The sequence below is a fragment of the Cydia splendana genome, chromosome 24 (genome assembly GCF_910591565.1).
Source record: "Cydia splendana chromosome 24, ilCydSple1.2, whole genome shotgun sequence".
Taxonomy (NCBI): domain Eukaryota; kingdom Metazoa; phylum Arthropoda; class Insecta; order Lepidoptera; family Tortricidae; genus Cydia; species Cydia splendana.
In genome coordinates this window covers 7,846,981-7,864,524 of record NC_085983.1, presented here as the reverse complement: position 1 = coordinate 7,864,524, position 17,544 = coordinate 7,846,981, and the positions used below count along the sequence as shown (strand labels likewise).

The 17,544-nt window shown below is 37.6% G+C and overlaps 2 protein-coding genes and 1 long non-coding RNA gene across 3 annotated transcripts in view; 2 read left to right on the top strand and 1 right to left on the bottom strand.

Annotated features, from left to right (window-relative positions):
- The window catches only part of LOC134802324 (uncharacterized), a 51,842-nt gene extending 46,100 nt beyond the window's left edge, over positions 1 to 5,742 (top strand). The window contains exons 13-15 of the mRNA XM_063774926.1: positions 2,825 to 2,972; positions 4,787 to 4,932; positions 5,464 to 5,742. Coding sequence (XP_063630996.1) covers positions 2,825 to 2,972; positions 4,787 to 4,932; positions 5,464 to 5,613 — 444 coding nt within the window. The 3' untranslated portion in view covers positions 5,614 to 5,742. The remainder of the gene's footprint in view (positions 1 to 2,824; positions 2,973 to 4,786; positions 4,933 to 5,463) is intronic.
- A 961-nt stretch (positions 5,743 to 6,703) lies between these two features.
- LOC134802522 (uncharacterized) lies at positions 6,704 to 7,523 on the bottom strand. The gene is made up of 2 exons (XR_010145845.1): positions 7,297 to 7,523; positions 6,704 to 6,780 (listed from the first exon to the last, which is right to left on the bottom strand). It is a non-coding gene; the product is annotated as an uncharacterized LOC134802522 (long non-coding RNA).
- A 407-nt stretch (positions 7,524 to 7,930) lies between these two features.
- Positions 7,931 to 17,233, top strand: LOC134802181 (probable cyclin-dependent serine/threonine-protein kinase DDB_G0292550). Its single transcript, XM_063774775.1, has 8 exons — positions 7,931 to 7,949; positions 8,033 to 8,431; positions 9,375 to 10,457; positions 11,221 to 11,324; positions 12,040 to 12,165; positions 12,925 to 13,079; positions 16,292 to 16,357; positions 17,133 to 17,233. The coding sequence occupies exons 1-8, from the start codon at positions 7,931 to 7,933 to the stop codon at positions 17,230 to 17,232; spliced, it is 2,052 nt and encodes a 683-aa protein (XP_063630845.1). The 3' UTR covers position 17,233.
- The last annotated feature ends 311 nt before the right edge of the window (positions 17,234 to 17,544 follow it).

The following is a 17,544-nucleotide window of genomic DNA, read 5'->3' as shown; positions in this document are numbered from 1 at the left end:
GCGTAACGCCGGCGGCGTGAGATTTTTCAACTTTTCAATATTAAGACGTATAATGAAAAGTTACGCTTAACCCTTAAGGGGCTACCCCACGCCAATGACCTTCGATCTGTATCCCTTAGTTTTGTAATGTTTTTTTGTTGCTTATTATATTAACAGCAAGGCTTTAAGCAATATAGTATCCCATATTTACTTCAAAGTTTATTGTCTTCGAGATATTTGGCATCAAAGTTGAACAATTTTAGGCTAAAAAACTGGTTTTCTGGCCATAACTTTTGTGTTAATTAGTTTAAAATTAAAACCCTGGACACGATTTTCGAGACGTCAAAGACGAACCCAAATATGCAGATTTCGTACATGTAATTTAAGATCCTTCACTGCAAACTAGATAAGAATGAAGTGTTTTTTTAGACAATGTTTAAAAAATTCATAAAAAAATAAGTACTTATTCATTTTTTTCAAAGTCCGGTGGACGAAACCGGAGATAAAAGATTGAAAAACCGATAACCGTTTGTCTTATAATTCTATCTGTAGTGCAAAAAAAGGAGGTACGATTCAAAACATGTCAAAAATCGATGAAAACCTCGGGTAGCCCCTCGACAAGGGAAAAAAATCTCAAAAAACTTTGTTAGTATAATTTTTTTGGTGTTATTATCGTATTATGTGGTTGTTTATTGTAGAAAAATCATGAAAAAAATCTATTTATTTAAAAAAACATACGTATGTTAAATATGTTGGATGTTGCCAGGATCGGTGTAAATAAAAAGATACGCCGCATAATGAAAAGACGTCTAGTATTTTGGACGTTGCCAAGTATACATACAGTACTTTATGTGCATAAGGTTTTTTTTTGTCAAATTCATGTTTTTTTAATAAATATAGAATAATTGCATTTTTTAATTACAAATACACTTACTGATAATGTCAACGTATGTTATGAATTAAAGTCAAACCTATTATTTTTATATTTTTCCAAAAACTTTATAGCTTGCAGGTGGTAAAATTTTACCAGTCATTGACGTCATTTATCAAACTTAGCGGGGTATCGTAGGAGGACTAGGAGGCAGCAACATCTGAGCAATGGTTTTTACAATAATGCATGCAATTATATCAATATTTTTGTAAGAAATTTCTCAAATGAAATCGGGTCTGTCTCTTGATGTCTTGATGAACGCACAGGAAAAAAAATCCGTAAAAATATTTTATTATCTATTTGGTTAATTAGTTCATTACGTTGTAAACCGACAAGTAATGACTTTTTAAAACGTTTTGAAACACCTAACATCCCTCTGTTTAATTTATTTACCATAAAATCTACCCGAAAATTTGATAATTTTACTCTTCGCATACTTGGCAATGTCCAACATACTGGACTTAGCAAAAGTGCCGTGTAGGTAATCGACAACGGTTAAAACACTGGACATTATACTTTGTAAATGTGTTTTACCCATACATACAACACATTTTTATGTAAATCATACTGCCACATAAGATATAGTTAGTATTGTGTTGGTGCGACATAAAATCATCATCATCATCATTAGGCCTTGTGCATCTTTACAGATGATTTAAGCAGCATCTATGACGACAGCGTCGCTCGTGGCTATATACCCGATCCTTGAACGGCACAATCGCCCACATTTGTGACAAATAAAAGGGCATTGAAGATCCGCATCGAGGCGACCCTCATCGCGCATGTGTTTTATGTGTTATGTGTTGTATGGACATAAAATTGTAGAATTTAAATTATACAATAACCAAAACAATTCCGTACTAAATTATTGCCATGTAAGTATTTTACGTCAAAAATGTGAGAGTTACGTAGGAAGTGGTGCCCGCAATAATTTTCAACTATTTCCTATCGGTCTATAACCTATTACATATTTTAACGCTGCATAATACTGTCTTATAAAAAAATATGCGGCGCGAATTTTAAACTACCGGCGGCGGCGGCGGCGCGCTGACTCTCTATGGCGGCGGCGCGTACGTCTAAGTATGAATGGAGTTAGACCAAGAAAAGTATGCAACGATTTTGATAGCCCACGCAGTGCAAGTGTTATTTTAAACATCAAACTTCTATGAAATTATGACGTATAAATAACATTTGCACTGCGTGTGCTATCAAAATCGTTGCAAACTTCTCTTGGTCTAACTCTACATACAAGTGCAAGAGTTAGAAGCGATGAGAGAGCTTGTAGACAGTCTTACGACTTGATTTGAAGTTCATCTTGTCAACAGTATGGTTGTCCTTTTTTGACAAATGGCATTTTTACAAGAGCGAGGAGAGAGGAGTGATACTAGTAGAGCCGTCAAAGAGAACAGACAACGTTGGGGCCCTGCACAGTAACGAAGTGACAGTAGTAGTTCTTTTTTTACAGACGGTTTTCCCCACATTGACAAAAAACCGGCCAAGTGTGAGTCGGAATCGCGCCCTTTACGCAAAAAACGGCAAAAAATCACGTTTGTTGTACGGGAGCCCCACTTAAATATTTATTATATCCTGTTTTTAGTATTTGTTATAGCGGCAACAGAAATACATCATCTGTGACAATTTCAACTGCCTAGCTATCACGGTTCATGATACAGCCTAGTGACAGACAGACGGACGGACGGACAGCGGCGTGTTAGTAATAGGGTCCCGTTTTTACCCTTTGGGTTGTGGTGTGTGTGCAACGCCACACACACACTCGAGCGTAGCCTTATATACAAGTGCTATGTTATATTATCCAGAATAAAGACATACTACCTATCGGTTGTATCATTAACGCCCAACCTCACATGGCGATCCTGCCAGGACCCCACAGGGTACTGAACCGTAATTTTCCAGATATTCGGCACCCCCGAGCTGCTGGCCGGCGGGCAGCACCGCCAGCACACCGCCATGATGGTGATGGCGATGCTGGGCTTCTACTTCGAGCTGTCGCGCCACGACCGCGACGAGTACGTCAAGGTCCACCAGCGCCATATTAGAGCCGGTTAGTATTACTGTTCTGCCGCCAGAGTGTAGCACTAAGCTAGCTAATACCTAAACCATAGAGTAACTTAAACATACTGTGCCTCAAGGCGGTTTGTTAACCTTTTGGACGCCAATGACCGATATATCCGCACCGCAGGTTCAACGCCAAAGACCGATTAATCGGTCACAGACCACAGAGCAACATAGACCTACGTGCACATGCATAAAGTGCAATTTCAGTTTTGACACTTCGGTGACGTGCCGTCCGCGTGACAGCTTTTGGGTTTGACACGGCGTCAAAAAGGTTAACAAGGGCCTACCGAGAACCGCGAAAATCGAAATATAGTTTTCTACCTCTTTACTGCTCGAATATGCAAGAGTAGCAAGAGTGATAGAGAGGTATAACGAAATCTGTGTCCCCCCACCCCCCACTGCCCTGAGTTCACATCTTCGAGCAACACGGAAGGGAGGCGGCATTCGCACTATTTCTTCTCTGCCTAGGTACAAGATCAACTGATCTAGCGCGGGTAATAAAACTAGTTGCGCTCGGATTTTTCACCAGACCAAGTCCAGTCGCGCGAGTGAACACAGCAGCAGAAAAAATGCCTAATTTCTCGGTTTTTTGTTGTAAAAAGAGGTCGGGGACATCAAATTTACAAGAAGGTGTTACATTTCACATTGTAATCATTTTTTTACATATCATATGTTTAATTACATTTAAACACAATTATTATATTTTAGTCTCATGTATTTGTTGGATTTATCGATTTTGCTCGCCCAGTACAAATTGCGGATCGGTCGAGCGACAAATCTGACTTCTCCTTCGAGCAACACCGGCTTCCGACACATCGGAAGGGAGGGGCCCAAGCGATATCTCACCGTACAAATCTTTCTGCCATTTTTCGCGGGGGGAAAGGTGCACACAGTCGCACTTCTCACACACTTACATACAAAATCCAATCTGTAATGACTACACAAATACATAGAAAATGACACACGTCAAAGACAAATCTTGCAAACCTCGATCTCTTTTTGTGTACGGACGAGTGACAAGTGTCACAACACGCACACTAACACATTTTCGTTGAAGTATGTTATTGTATTCTGAGAGATGAGAAGTCGGATTTGTCGCTCGACCGATCCGCAATCTGTACTGAGCGAGCAAAATCGATAAATCCAACAATTACATGAGACTAAAATATAATAATTGTGTTTGAATGTAATTAAACGTATGATATGTAAAAAAAATATTACATGTGAAATATAAACACTTTCATTTTGTAAATTTGGTGTCCCCCGACCTCTTTTTATAACAAAAAACCGAGCAAACAGGCATTTTTGTGCAGCAGTGTTCACGCGCGCGTCTGGACTCGGTCTAGTGAAAAATCCAAGTGCAACTAGTTTTATTACCCGCGCTAGATTAGATTGACGCGCGAATCTTGTACCTCGGCAGAGGGGAAATAGTGCGAATGCCGCCTCCCTTCCGTGTTGCTCGAAGGACTTCTCATCTCTCAGAAAACAATGAAATTCTGCGACGAAAATGTGTTTGTGTGCGTGTTGTGACACTTGTGACTCGTCCACACAAAAAGAGGTCGAGGTTTGCAAGATTTGTCTTTGACGTGTGTCATTTTCTATGTATTTGTGTCGTCATTACAGATTGGATTTTGTATGTTAAGTGTGTGAGAAGTGCGACTGTGTGCACCTTTCCCCCCGCAAAAAATGGCAGAAATATTTGTACGGTGAGATATCGCTTGGGCCCCTCCCTTCCGACGTGTCGGAAGCCGATGTTGCTCGAAGGTTCACATTAATATTATCCAGTATGAATGTTGCCAGATAAATTGCACCACTTCGAGAAAATAGGCGCGGATGCGACGTTGCCGCTGCCCTATGACTACGAAAGCGCCACACACCCGCCGTGGATGTACTGGAGGAAGCTCGGGAAGAAGGGGATCTCTACTGTCGCTACTTATAAAGATAAGGTATGTGAAAGTAATTATATTATATATAGTTTGTCAAAGAACTGTCTCATTTCAATCATAGATAGAGAGAATCATACTATCTTTGTCTTCCACTAGTACTAGCACCCAAAAGAAAAGGATGAGTATAATTTTCCTGGTTCTTACTGACTGACAAATTGGTTTGACCAACTATATCCTATGTGAAAGTAATGATATTAGTCAAATTATATATATCAATTGGATATGATAGCTAATTTGCCACCGATTTGCATATACTATGTTGGTGGCAAACAAGCATACGGCTCGCCTGATGGTAAGCTGTCACTTAGCCGGCAATTAACTGAAATCACATGCCATTTGTTGCTAAGTCTGTAAAAGCCTTATTTATGTTAAATTTCGAAAGATCTGTCCAGTCTTCAATCATCCGTATCGGTGATGCATATCGAGTGTGTAGCCTGCGCAAAAGCTTTACGATATTCTGGTACTTTTTGAATTACAGCACTGGCAACTCCAATTTTTACTTTTTCATAGACATTCAAACTTTTTTTTCAGGATCCAGATGGCAGCATCATGAGGTCATTAGGCCAACATAAAGAACTGTTATCGGAGTCAGATATTATTAAAATAAATAGTGTGTATGGCGCTAAATGTATGATAGACCCCAACGTTAATGAGCCTAAGAGCGATTGGGACCAGAAATAGGGGACTAATAATACTTACTGCAAAATGTGTCAACTAAATACTTTTTAGACGCCATATTGAAAAAATAAGTTCTTTAAATGCAGTGTTTTGTTCATTGTAACTGAAGATAATAAACAACATTAATAAATTGTATAATTTTATTTTATTTGATTGCCTATCGATATAATTACTTAGGTACAGTCAGCAGCAGAAGAAGGGGTCATTCAAAATAAAATGAAAACGAATATTATTAGGTAAACTGGGTTTAACTATAACTTTATAATTATTAAGGTAAACAAAACCGAGGCGAGGTTTTAAAAATTATCTGCACATGCTCTATGTGCAGATAATTTTTAAAACCTCGCCCGCATACATCGGAGTCAAAGAAATTGCTGACGAATAAAACCTAAATCAATATAACTTTTTTAGATCTATATTCATCCATTTTTACTTTGTGGGACTTAGATCACTTAGATGCGCACCGCAGACGCAACTCTATCTGATCTGCTGCGAACATCTTCAATATTTTTCATCAGACATCGAAATTTCGTAATCTGCCTCTCTATCACTCTTGCATAATGCATATATTCCAACGACAGAGAGGCAGATAAAGAAATTTCGATTTCCGCGGCAGACCCTCTGTTTGCTTCTCTATTTCGCTTGCAAGAGCGATAGAGAGACAAAGAGATACCTATGTAGCAAGTATTCTCAAGACAATGCGCACAACAAAGCAGGCTATACCTAAATGGGTCCGTGTTTCTCTCTACGAAAAAACATAAAAACATATTTACCCTAATAGTATTTACCCTAGTAGTAGATAGTACCTTAATAACAAAACTTCGTCTAGATTTATATCAAATATATTAAAACAGTCACTCACGTTTCTGAAGTCGATGCTCCGCATGTTTTGTTCCACAACGACTTACACTGGAGCAGGCGTTGGCTGACGTTTTAATATATTTAATGTACCATGATCTTAAGGTTTGTTAGACTTTTCTGCCACTGGTTCTATCGTTTCTAACGGCCGCGTCTCAGGTGTGTCTGAAGCCTGCGATGGCGGTGCATCAGGGTCGTCTTCTTTAGTCAGGCTCATCTCACTCTTGCTGATAATATCGAAGACGGACAGATTATCGGCAAACGTACGACGGCGGAATACGCACTTGTCGCATATTATTATAACACTGACCGCTGTAAAGTGCAAAAAAAATTAGTACCGTCAAGTGTAAAGCCCGCTACACACTCGTACGCGAATCGCGGCGCGAAGCCGCGAACGCGATAGTGGAGCGGGCTTAACAAGTAATTAAGTACCGACGCCTTTGATGTTTGCGTAAATGCCGATATCGCATAAGAACACAGTAGGGTTCTCACAGACTTTTACACAACTGCCCAAAAATTACAAACATTTCAAATAAGACACGCCATGTAAGTAGTACCGAGCTACTAACAATGGCGATGTATGCAGCTCGGGTGCGCGCGATCGCACCCCGCACGATTGCCCTGTCTAGACGGCTTCGTCGAATGACTGTATTGTTTTATTTATAGACTGTGGTACCATCAAGTTGGGTAACTGAGGACAGGAGTGGTAACAAAGGAAATATTCCCCAATTATAGTGTGTATTTGTATACATTCCACGACTCTTCTCCATCCAAACGGACTCAATTCACTCAATAAATGTGGCTGACAACTTTTATAAAAATACTAACTGGGATGTTCCATATAAGTAGGCACCATCATTGTTTCGATTTTGTGCTCCTCTTTCCAATGAAAGAACATTTTCTTGATTATAGCTGACACCAACGCTATTAAAAATATGCTCATTCCAAAAAGAATGGTGTAAAGTGCCATTTAAAATGTGTTTATGGGATATTAAGGCAATTGAATACATAATTATAAGCTAAAATTCCTGCTAAAAATTAGCATGGCAAATGTAAATAATTCAAAAATAGTTTGACATGAGTTTGACGTGACAAGACTGTAAAAAGGTTAAATACATTTAAGATAAGAAATAATATTTTGCGAGATAGATTAGCGTTCTAAATTAATTATTTTGGCAGTGCGATGAGATAAATTTCATTGTCTATCGTGGTTACATAATAAGACACCTTATGCCTTGGCTGTTTCGTTAGCTTCCAATGTCTCAGTTTTGTGCATGAAAATTAAAAAAAAAAAAAACGTGTGGCGCGAAGCGAAGCGTGTTGAACTTTGTTGAAGTTTTTATCTGACGCGGCAATAATGAAATTATTTATTATTTAATCAAATTGCTAGTTACTTTACTGATATTAGCATTATGTTTTTGATTTATAAGAACAAAACAGTGACGTGGACAACGAACTAAACATGGATTTTGATAAATATGGTAAGTTTTTCTTTTATTTTCAAAGTGGAATAGTAGTTTCAAATTTACGCAAATTTATAAACGTGTATAATTATGATTTTTAGTGCACCATATTTCACAAAAATATCGCCTCGCCGTCGCTATTTTGGTGATAAAAACCAAACCGGAGAATTTATCAAACGAAGAGTATTTAATACAACTTCAAAACAAAATACGGGATATGGAAACTGACCCAAACGAAACTGTGTGTAGCGAAGATTTTAATTTTGATGACGATGATATTTGGAACGAAAAACAACATGACACACAAATGCATTGCACTGAAACTGATATTGTAAATGAAAATCGGGTAGACTGTTCAGTAGTAGGAAATGATAGCCAGGGTAGTCAAACGATTCTAAATGATTCTGTTTTTAACAATGATTGCTATCCGCAAAGAGATAATTCTTTAGGAGATACGATAAGGTTGCTGAGAGAAGTGTCTACAGTTCAGGCACAGGTATGTTAATTATTTTATTTTTGTGGGTAGAAAAATATTAATTTTATTATTCTACTTACTTACTCAGTTCTTAACTTGTTTCTACTTAAGTCGGAAAGTTTGCAAAATTAAGAAATATCCAGTGAAATTTTTGGATTTTTTTTATATTTTTGTATGGGGATCGACACAGTGACAGGCGATAATCCGCAGGATCAATAGCTTCTTCGAGACCAACCCAGTAAAGGGCACTTGGAAAGCCACAAAGGAAATGTTTTGTCATTTAAAAATCCATCCTGTTGTGTTGTCTTTTATGTATTCTGGGTGTGACTAAATATCAGGGATGTTGCGGATGCAGATTTATTGACATCCGCGGATGCGGATGCGGATGTCAGGATTATGTAGGTACTTAAAAAACGTTAAATATTGCATTTTTAGTAATTTTTATTAAAAAAAAAACGAAAGGTTTAGTATTTGAGCAAGAATACCTATAGGTGCATTATATTTAATAAACAGTAACTTGGCCGACGTTTCTGGATCTAGACGATTTCGTTATGTTAGGTAATTACGAAATTACTTAGCACTTACGCCGCCGCTAAGACGTTCCTATACCGACTTGTTCGACATCCGCATCCGCATTAAGCTCCGTATCAATTTTATGCGGATGCGGATGTTGAAAATAATGCGGATGTTCCGCGGATGACGCTGCGGATGCGAATATTCGCAACATCCCTGCTAAATATATCTAAGTTTTACAACGACACCGAATTCAATCCATCAGCAACTTTTCATTTCGATATATCTGATATATATATATATGATCACGCGCCATGTTGCGGAATTTCACTAAAACTATTTTTTTCATACTATACTGTACTGGCACCCTATACATGAGAATAACAGCGCCCTCTTGACAACGATCATATATTACTGGTCAGGCTTTACATAATCTTTCTCTTACCTCAATTTAGTTAACTTACCTACTCATTTGTTGAAACAATTTCAGCCCGACGTTGACCAAATGAGTCAATTGACGTTCTGTGATAGTCAAATAAACCCAAAGAACACTGTCACAAATTGCTGTAACAAACTAAATGAAATACAAAATAATTACGAGCACCCTAAAAATATTGAAAATGATAAAATGGACTCACAAGAAACTCAGCTTTATACCCTGTATGGTTTCACGCAAGACTACTCTCATGTCAGTCAAACTCAGGACGAATATTTCATCATATCTGATAAATATATAAGAAATAACGCTAACGGTGCACAATATAATGTAATGGAAGTAAACGAACAGAATAGAGATGTGCAAAGAGTTAATAATAGTCAAAATGTGCTGTCAGAAAATACAATGCATGATAAAGAAAGAGAAAGTATTGAAAACACAATTAATCAAAATCAGACAGCTGTGAACGTTGAAAAGGATCTTAGAGATTCACAAATACAGTATAATTATCTCAATGACACAGAAATTACTCAAAACACTGGAGCAGTATCTAAATGCGATGATAATGTAACTAATAGTGTTGTGAAATATATAGAAAATGAAAATATCCGTAACACAACGACATTTCAAAATGATATTGCTAATGCTTTGGATACAAACAAACACAGTATTAACAAAACTCTAAACAATAACAAATATGGGAATATGACTGAAACGAATGTAACAAATACTGTAAAAGAAACAAATGATAGTAGCACTTTTTGTAGCCATAACACAGTGACCAATGAATTTACAAACAACAGTGACAAAAACCAAAATCTTAAACAAGATAGTCAATGTAATAGTGACATTAACAAAGAAAGGACAGAAAATAATAACACTGATGATATGGAACACGGAATAGATGAAAATATTGAAATAGCAATGGATGTAGATGAATCAGAAAGTGATGAAAATGTACAAGAAAGAGTGCCGTTCAAAGTTATTGAAGAATTGAACAGAGTTAAGACGTTTTTGAACAGGAAAGACAAGAAATACGATGGGTATTCCACTGATTCTGGGTACAGAAGCGATTCGCAGCAGAGAAGCTCGCTGAGAAGTTGTAAGTATGATAATCCATACATTTGGCGGTCAAGGGGTTAAGAGCCCATCAACGTGCATACTAGCGCCACTGCTAAATAATCGTGATTATTTAACTTTAACGAAAGATATTAAAAAAAGGGGGCCGCTACGTACTGTATTTTGTATTTAAGTACCTTTTGAATACATCAGACTAGTTTTTATGTTGCTGGATTCGTCAATCTATGCGTCCAAAGTTAAAACGGCCATTTTCGTTTTGAGTTCATAGATCGACGAATCCAGCAACCTGATGTATTCAAAAGGTACTTAAATACAAAATACAGTACGTACGTACGTACGTACGTACGGCCCCCTTTTTGAAATATCTTATGTTAATTTTAAATAATCACGATTATTTAGCAGTGGCGCTAGTGTGCACGTTGATGGGCTCTTAAAGGTTTGAACCTGTTCAGGATTTACAAGAAAATGGATAATATTCACATTCTCTTTAGGGTTCCGTGCCCAAAGGGTAAAAACGGGACCCTATTACTAAGACTCCACTGTCTGTCTGTCTGTCGCCAGGCTGTATCTCATGAACCGTGATAGACAGTTGAAATTTTCACTGTTGATGTATTTCTGTTGGCGCTATAACAACAAATACTAAAAACAGAATAAAATAAATATTTAAGTGGGGCTCCCATACAACAAACGTGATGTTTTGATAATGGTACGGAAACCTTCGTGCGCGAGTCCGACTCGCACTTGTCCGGTTTGTTTTCGAAAGTCTAATATTATTATGTTTTCAGCGTCTCAGCCGTCAGGAGGCTGGTTGAACCAGTCTGCCTTCTGTCTGTTCAACCACATCATGCAAGCCATACCGACTGACGACATAGTCAAAGAAATTTCTCAGGTACCTTAAGGTTTTTGAGCCTAGTTTGTAGTGACCCTGCCTACTAACAAGGAAGGGTAACCCAACTGTCCGACTCCGATTTGATTTATTTTGATATGTTATAGAGTATGTTATATAAAAATATATTTATAATATTTATTTATTATATATTTTTTTTTCTTTTATATAAAAAATGAGTTTGTGGTGAAATGACAAAACACGTCCCCATTCTTTATTCATGTTCTCCAACATATAACGAAACCAGTAATTAATTATAAATTTTTTTGAACATGTCTCTTCTCAGAAATTAAAAGGTTTGGTCTATTTTCAGTACTTTGAAGGCCATTTTCTCCTAACAGGTTGAGTTTGGGCAGCTAAAAAAAAATACGTGTCCGTTATTTTAGACTACTCTATAACATATATCAAAATAAATCAAATCGGAGTCGGACAGTTGGGTACCCTTCCTTGTAAGCAAGAGGTCCAAGGTTCGAATCCCAATAAGGGCATTTATTTGTGTCTTAATCACGAATATTTGTTCCTATGGATGTTATATATGTATCTAAGTATGTATTTATCTATATAAGTATGTATATCGTTGCCTAGTCCAAGCTTTGCTTAGTTTGGGGCGTTAATCTGTGTAAGATTGTACAAATATTTCTTTTGTAGAGCCTCGCTAATCCGGACTTTCTCTAATCCGGCGATCCCTGTAACTTTCTTACCTGCAATTTTTTTGTAGGTGTTAGGCAAGCTGATAGACAAGTTACACGAAGACGAAAACTACCCTCCGTTTTTAGAAGAACTACTCGAGACGGTCGACGGCATGCTTCGCGATATACACACGGACGGATGCACAGACAACTTGGTAAGAATATACACAGTGTTGGCCGAAACGTTAATGCAATTTAATATTCTTGACCATTAACCAGTACAAATTGAACCGTCAGCTGTAACCGTCCGTTACCGTTTACGGTTCAATTTGTACTGGTTAATGGTCAATTGCAATGAACGTTCGGCCAACACTGGATATACAGAATGGTTTTTTAATTCAATTCAATGAGGGTTTCCGCGATCGAGTTTTTCACTAGATGACAGCACCGTGGCGAGAGGTCTAGCTGTCATAATCCACCAATCATGTTTAACCATGTTTTTTTTATTGGTGGATTTTGACAGCAGCTGTCAAAAAGACCACTCGTCACGGTGCTGCCATCTAGTGAAAATCTCGATCGCGGAAACCCTCATTCCATTCAAGCTCTTCAGAGAGCTTGGCAAGCGCCTCAGGGAGAAGGGGAATGACCCCCGTTCTGAGTCATGGCTTGTCCAACAGGTCTCCATCGCCATACAGCGGGGTAACGCTGCTGTGTGACGGGGACCTTTGGACCCGGCATGGCCCAGAACGGGTTTTAGTTTCTTAAGTTTTGTACATATTGTAAAATGTATCCTTTGTGAGATAAATACACATCATCATCATCGTGTATAGGTTAACTGGAAAAGATCCCTGAAAGGGATAAGTTCGCATTTGTACTAATGATGTGTGTTCTTTCAAAATTTATTATTCAATTAAATATTTTTATTTCGTATAAAAAAATCCATATTAATTTTTAATGAGGTACTGCACCTCTAGCACAACTGGCCGCGACAGGCGCGAGAAGAGACAGATCGGCGCGACTTGGCGGCTTGTCGCGTGTTGGCAGCACAACTCACGCGCGAGAGCCGCGACAAACTCGCGATCAGTACGGCTACCACCAGTTTTGACATTGACATAACGCTCACGTTTAAGTAACTTACTTTCTATGCATCTCGCTCGTACTCGCATATGCGAGCAATAGTGGAAGCGAGATGTACAGAAAGTAAATTACGTAGACGTGAGCGTTATGTCAATGTTAAAACTGATGGTAGAGGCTCAGGTGTCACTGTCAGAAAATGACAACGATCGCGACTTTGAACTAAAATCCGTAGCACAACTGCCTATTTTGAGACAAAATATTCTCTCGGCTTTATGTCAATCCGCGAGTCGAAGTCTACGCGACTTTATAACGCGACTCGCTCTCGCGGGTGGTTTGCTTGTACTTTTTTAACTGAACTCATGATAATTATAACTTACAAACAAGTTTCATATATTATGTAATAATATAATTTGTATAATTACTTATTGCCCTAAGGGATAAGGAAGTATGGAACAATCACTAAATGCGCTTTACGCACTCTTATATCGATTATGCACGGTGATACCTACAAGTACCACAACACACCCATCATGTTTACAACTTTAATTTCAAACAGCTAGCTTGTAGGTACTAAATTAAGTAAATAGGTACATATGTAGGATTTTTTAAATTTCAATTCAGGTTCGTAAGTTTGTAAAAGTATAATCCTAAGACTTCCTTACACAAAACTTTCATCAACCTAACAACTAACAACGGAGCCCGCTTGCTTGTACATAAACGAAGCCGATGAGGTGGGTAGGTACAAATGTTCAAAACAAACTATCCAACTTATTAAGTAAGCCATAGTCTTAGTAGTAGTATTTAGGATCACGGTTAGATGTCTAATTTCAACAATCTCTTACTATTTAGGTACCGTTTGGAACCTTCCTCGACTTCAACAAAACATACCTACATGTGGCCTGTGCCCGCTGCATCGTACTGTAACAGAATGATGTAATACGTGGCTGTAATCATGTCCGGCTCAAAATCATGCTTTGTATGAAATATTATCAGTCATCACCCACTAAACCATTCCGTCCCCTGCCAACACCATACCGTGACGTGACTGGACCGACCCGACCAACAATATTTTGAAGGAGTCGTTACGCTCATGTCATAGTCTGCGTAGCATAGGTACGGTTATCATATGGTCTCAGTATGGTCTACTCTACCATATTGAAACTCCTCTAGATCATACCCGCGTTCTAGATGTTTCACTTCATGTTTGACAGGGTCTGATACGATCATGCTATGATACGTTGCTGTCAGCATTAAGTATGAAGTGGGCCTTGGGGAGCTAATCATGGCTTCTAGGAGTTGTAGGTACCTACCTATTTTATTTTTGTTTCATTTCAGGTAAAAAATACAGGAGTGAAAAAAAAACAATATTTAAATTAATAATATATTGCTTTGCCTTATATATTCTTGCAATATTCGACTTCTTATTATTAAACCTAATATATTATTAACATCTAGAACCACAATAGAGAAATTGTAAGAATCTTCTTTATTACCCTTGAAAAGTATTTTCTCTCTTCCTTTTTCTTCGACATGCGGCGTAGGACAATTAAATATCACCCTGGAAAGAAAATTGGTTTGTAAACAAAAAAATAAAATATGGTCGTGACTTCATCGAGGACTATGAAATAAGCTTTTCATATCAATTTGTCAAATCATAAACAGTTACACAGTACACATACACACAAATGCCATCCATTATTGGCACAATATTTGCTTATGAAAGCAGAAAAATATAAATGATCGTATTAGATTCATAATTGTTACATATTTGCCGTAACTTATTTTTAAAATGTGTTTTTCAATTAAAAGACACATCAAGATTGTTTACTTATTCCTAATGCTAAAAAAACCGGGCAAGTGCGAGTCGGACTCGCGCACGAAGGGTTCCGTACCATAATGCAAAAAAAAACGAAAAAAAAAAGCAAAAAAAAACGGTCACCCATCCAAGTACTGACCACTCCCGACGTTGCTTAACTTTGGTCAAAAATCACGTTTGTTGTATGGGAGCCCCATTTAAATCTTTATTTTATTCTGTTTTTAGTATTTGTTGTTATAGCGGCAACAGAAATACATCATCTGTGAAAATTTCAACTGTCTAGCTATCACGGTTCGTGAGATACAGCCTGGTGACAGACGGACGGACGGACGGACAGCGAAGTCTTAGTAATAGGGTCCCGTTTTACCCTTTGGGTACGGAACCCTAAAAACGAACTATAGATAGGTACGCCATAACCATTATGGTTATTATAATAGTTCACTTCCTCGGTGGTGTTCTTAAAGCTAAAGCGCTTCTCACATCTTAGTGACTTTAGAAACGGGGACAGCTCCGCGTTTGAAACCTAAAAGCTTGCCTAGTGTGTTTATTTTCCTGACTCTCCACTTCGGGGCCCGTTGGCACGTTCCTGTTAACAATATTTTCCTTTGGGTGCTGGGATATCAATCGTGTCTAGGATAATGCTGGACTTATTCTGAAAAAAAAAACACAATTTACAACAGGAATATGAGAACTAAAACCAATAATAGCAATTCCATTAATTATAGTTATTTACAAAAATATTTTATTTAAAAGGTTTATTAAACAGAAATTAAAAAACAATATATATTTTAAGGAATATTATCAAAATTTAGTATATAAGGCTCTATTACTTACATTTTTTTCATATTTTTTCTCGTAATTAAATGTTGACAAAATTTGAAAGTTCCTTGACTTTGACAGGAAAAACTTAACCATCGACAATAAACTAGATTTTTTACCACCAAAGAACGAATGAAATAGCGCAACCCTGTTTCCGATTCAGTGTTGTCACATGTAAATAGCATTTATGTTTAGACTTTGATTCTATCGGGGAACACTGATGAGTCGCGCCGCGACTTTGAGTTCTCTACGCGGCTGTTGCAGTCGCGGGTACAAGTTGTGCTACGGAAATCGACAGATTTGACAGCCGCGGGAATGTCGACTCGAGTCGCGGTGTAAGTCGCGGATGCAAGATGTGCTAGAGGTGCTGAGGGTAGTTATCCCATGCGGTGCTGCCAGATGAAAATGGTCTTAGGAAACCTTCTCTAACTTTTATTTAAGGTCGATTTACATTTTCCGATTTTGGAAAAAAAATAGGTACAGTCAGAGACATAATCGACAATTTTGACAAGAAATATTTTTGATGCCAATCGATTCTATTTCTATTCGTGATCAAAGGCTTCTTAGAAACCAACCTAGGTTACGGCACTAGAAAAGCCAGAAATTAAAGACAATGTTCTTTGTTTTAGACGGCCTCCTAGCCTAGTCGGTATTGACCCTGCCTACGAAGTAGGAGGTCCCGGGTTCGAATCCTGGTAAGGGCATTTATTTGTGTGTTCATGTATATTTGTTCCCGAGTTATGGATGTCTTCTATGTATATAAGTATTTGTATATATGTGTATATTATATATATCGTCGTCTAGTATTACCCACAACACAAGCCTTATTGAGCTTACTGAGGGACTAGGCCGATCTGTGTAAAATTGTCCTATAGTTTTTATTTATTTATTCGGCAAAATGTATGAAAGCAGATTTTTTTTCGCCGTTTCTGGGTTGCTAGTAAAACATTTTCTGTATGACCTACATATTCATTTGTAAGAGTCCATACTCTTCAGACATAACAAAATAACCTGTATAAGGCGAAACTTCCACAAAAGTTGTATTACGCAAGATATTTTTTTTTTTGTTATGTATTTAGGAAGTCTGATATTAAAAATGACTTATTTATTACAGATTTTAACCAAAGACGAAAAGATCCAACGTTTGATCCTACTCAACAAATCAAAACACATACTAAAATATAGCATAGAGAAAATAACAGCTATACTCGAACATCTACATACAAATTTAACGCAAGAAAATCTATACGAATGCACAAATATAGTCGATTTAGAAAACATATGCTACATATTTCATATGTTAGAAAAATTCCTAAAAAGATACAAGAAAGTTAAAGATTCTAACCAAAGTCAAAATTCACAAGATATTTTACCAAGAAGGAGTTCTTTAACAGAATTGTGGAGGAAAAAATGGAATCCTAATTGTAAGGAAGTAATAAGAAATGAGAATAAAATTTGTGTTTTGAAAAGGTGTAGTGAGATTTTGAATAAAATTATAGTAGAATGCATGAATGGTTACAGTTTGGTGGCTTATGCTGCTCTGCAATGTTTTAATTTGATTCAAGACTAACCCTTTCAGTGATTATGTGTTTTTAACTTAGGGGCTGTCCATAAATTACGTCATCGATTTTTGACCCAAAAATCATGCTTCGAATGACCCCGTTTCCTCCAATGTCATGCTACCATCATCCGATGTCCAGACCCCCCCCCCCTAATTTGAAATGACGTAATTTATGAATAGCCCCTTACAACTGTGTTTCGGTATCTTGAAAAACAACTTGTATTTGTGTTTAATAGGGAGTATTACTGCAATGTTCTGCCGCCAGAGTGCAGCATTAATCTAGCTAGTAAACCATAGAGTTATACATACTGTGCCTTAAAC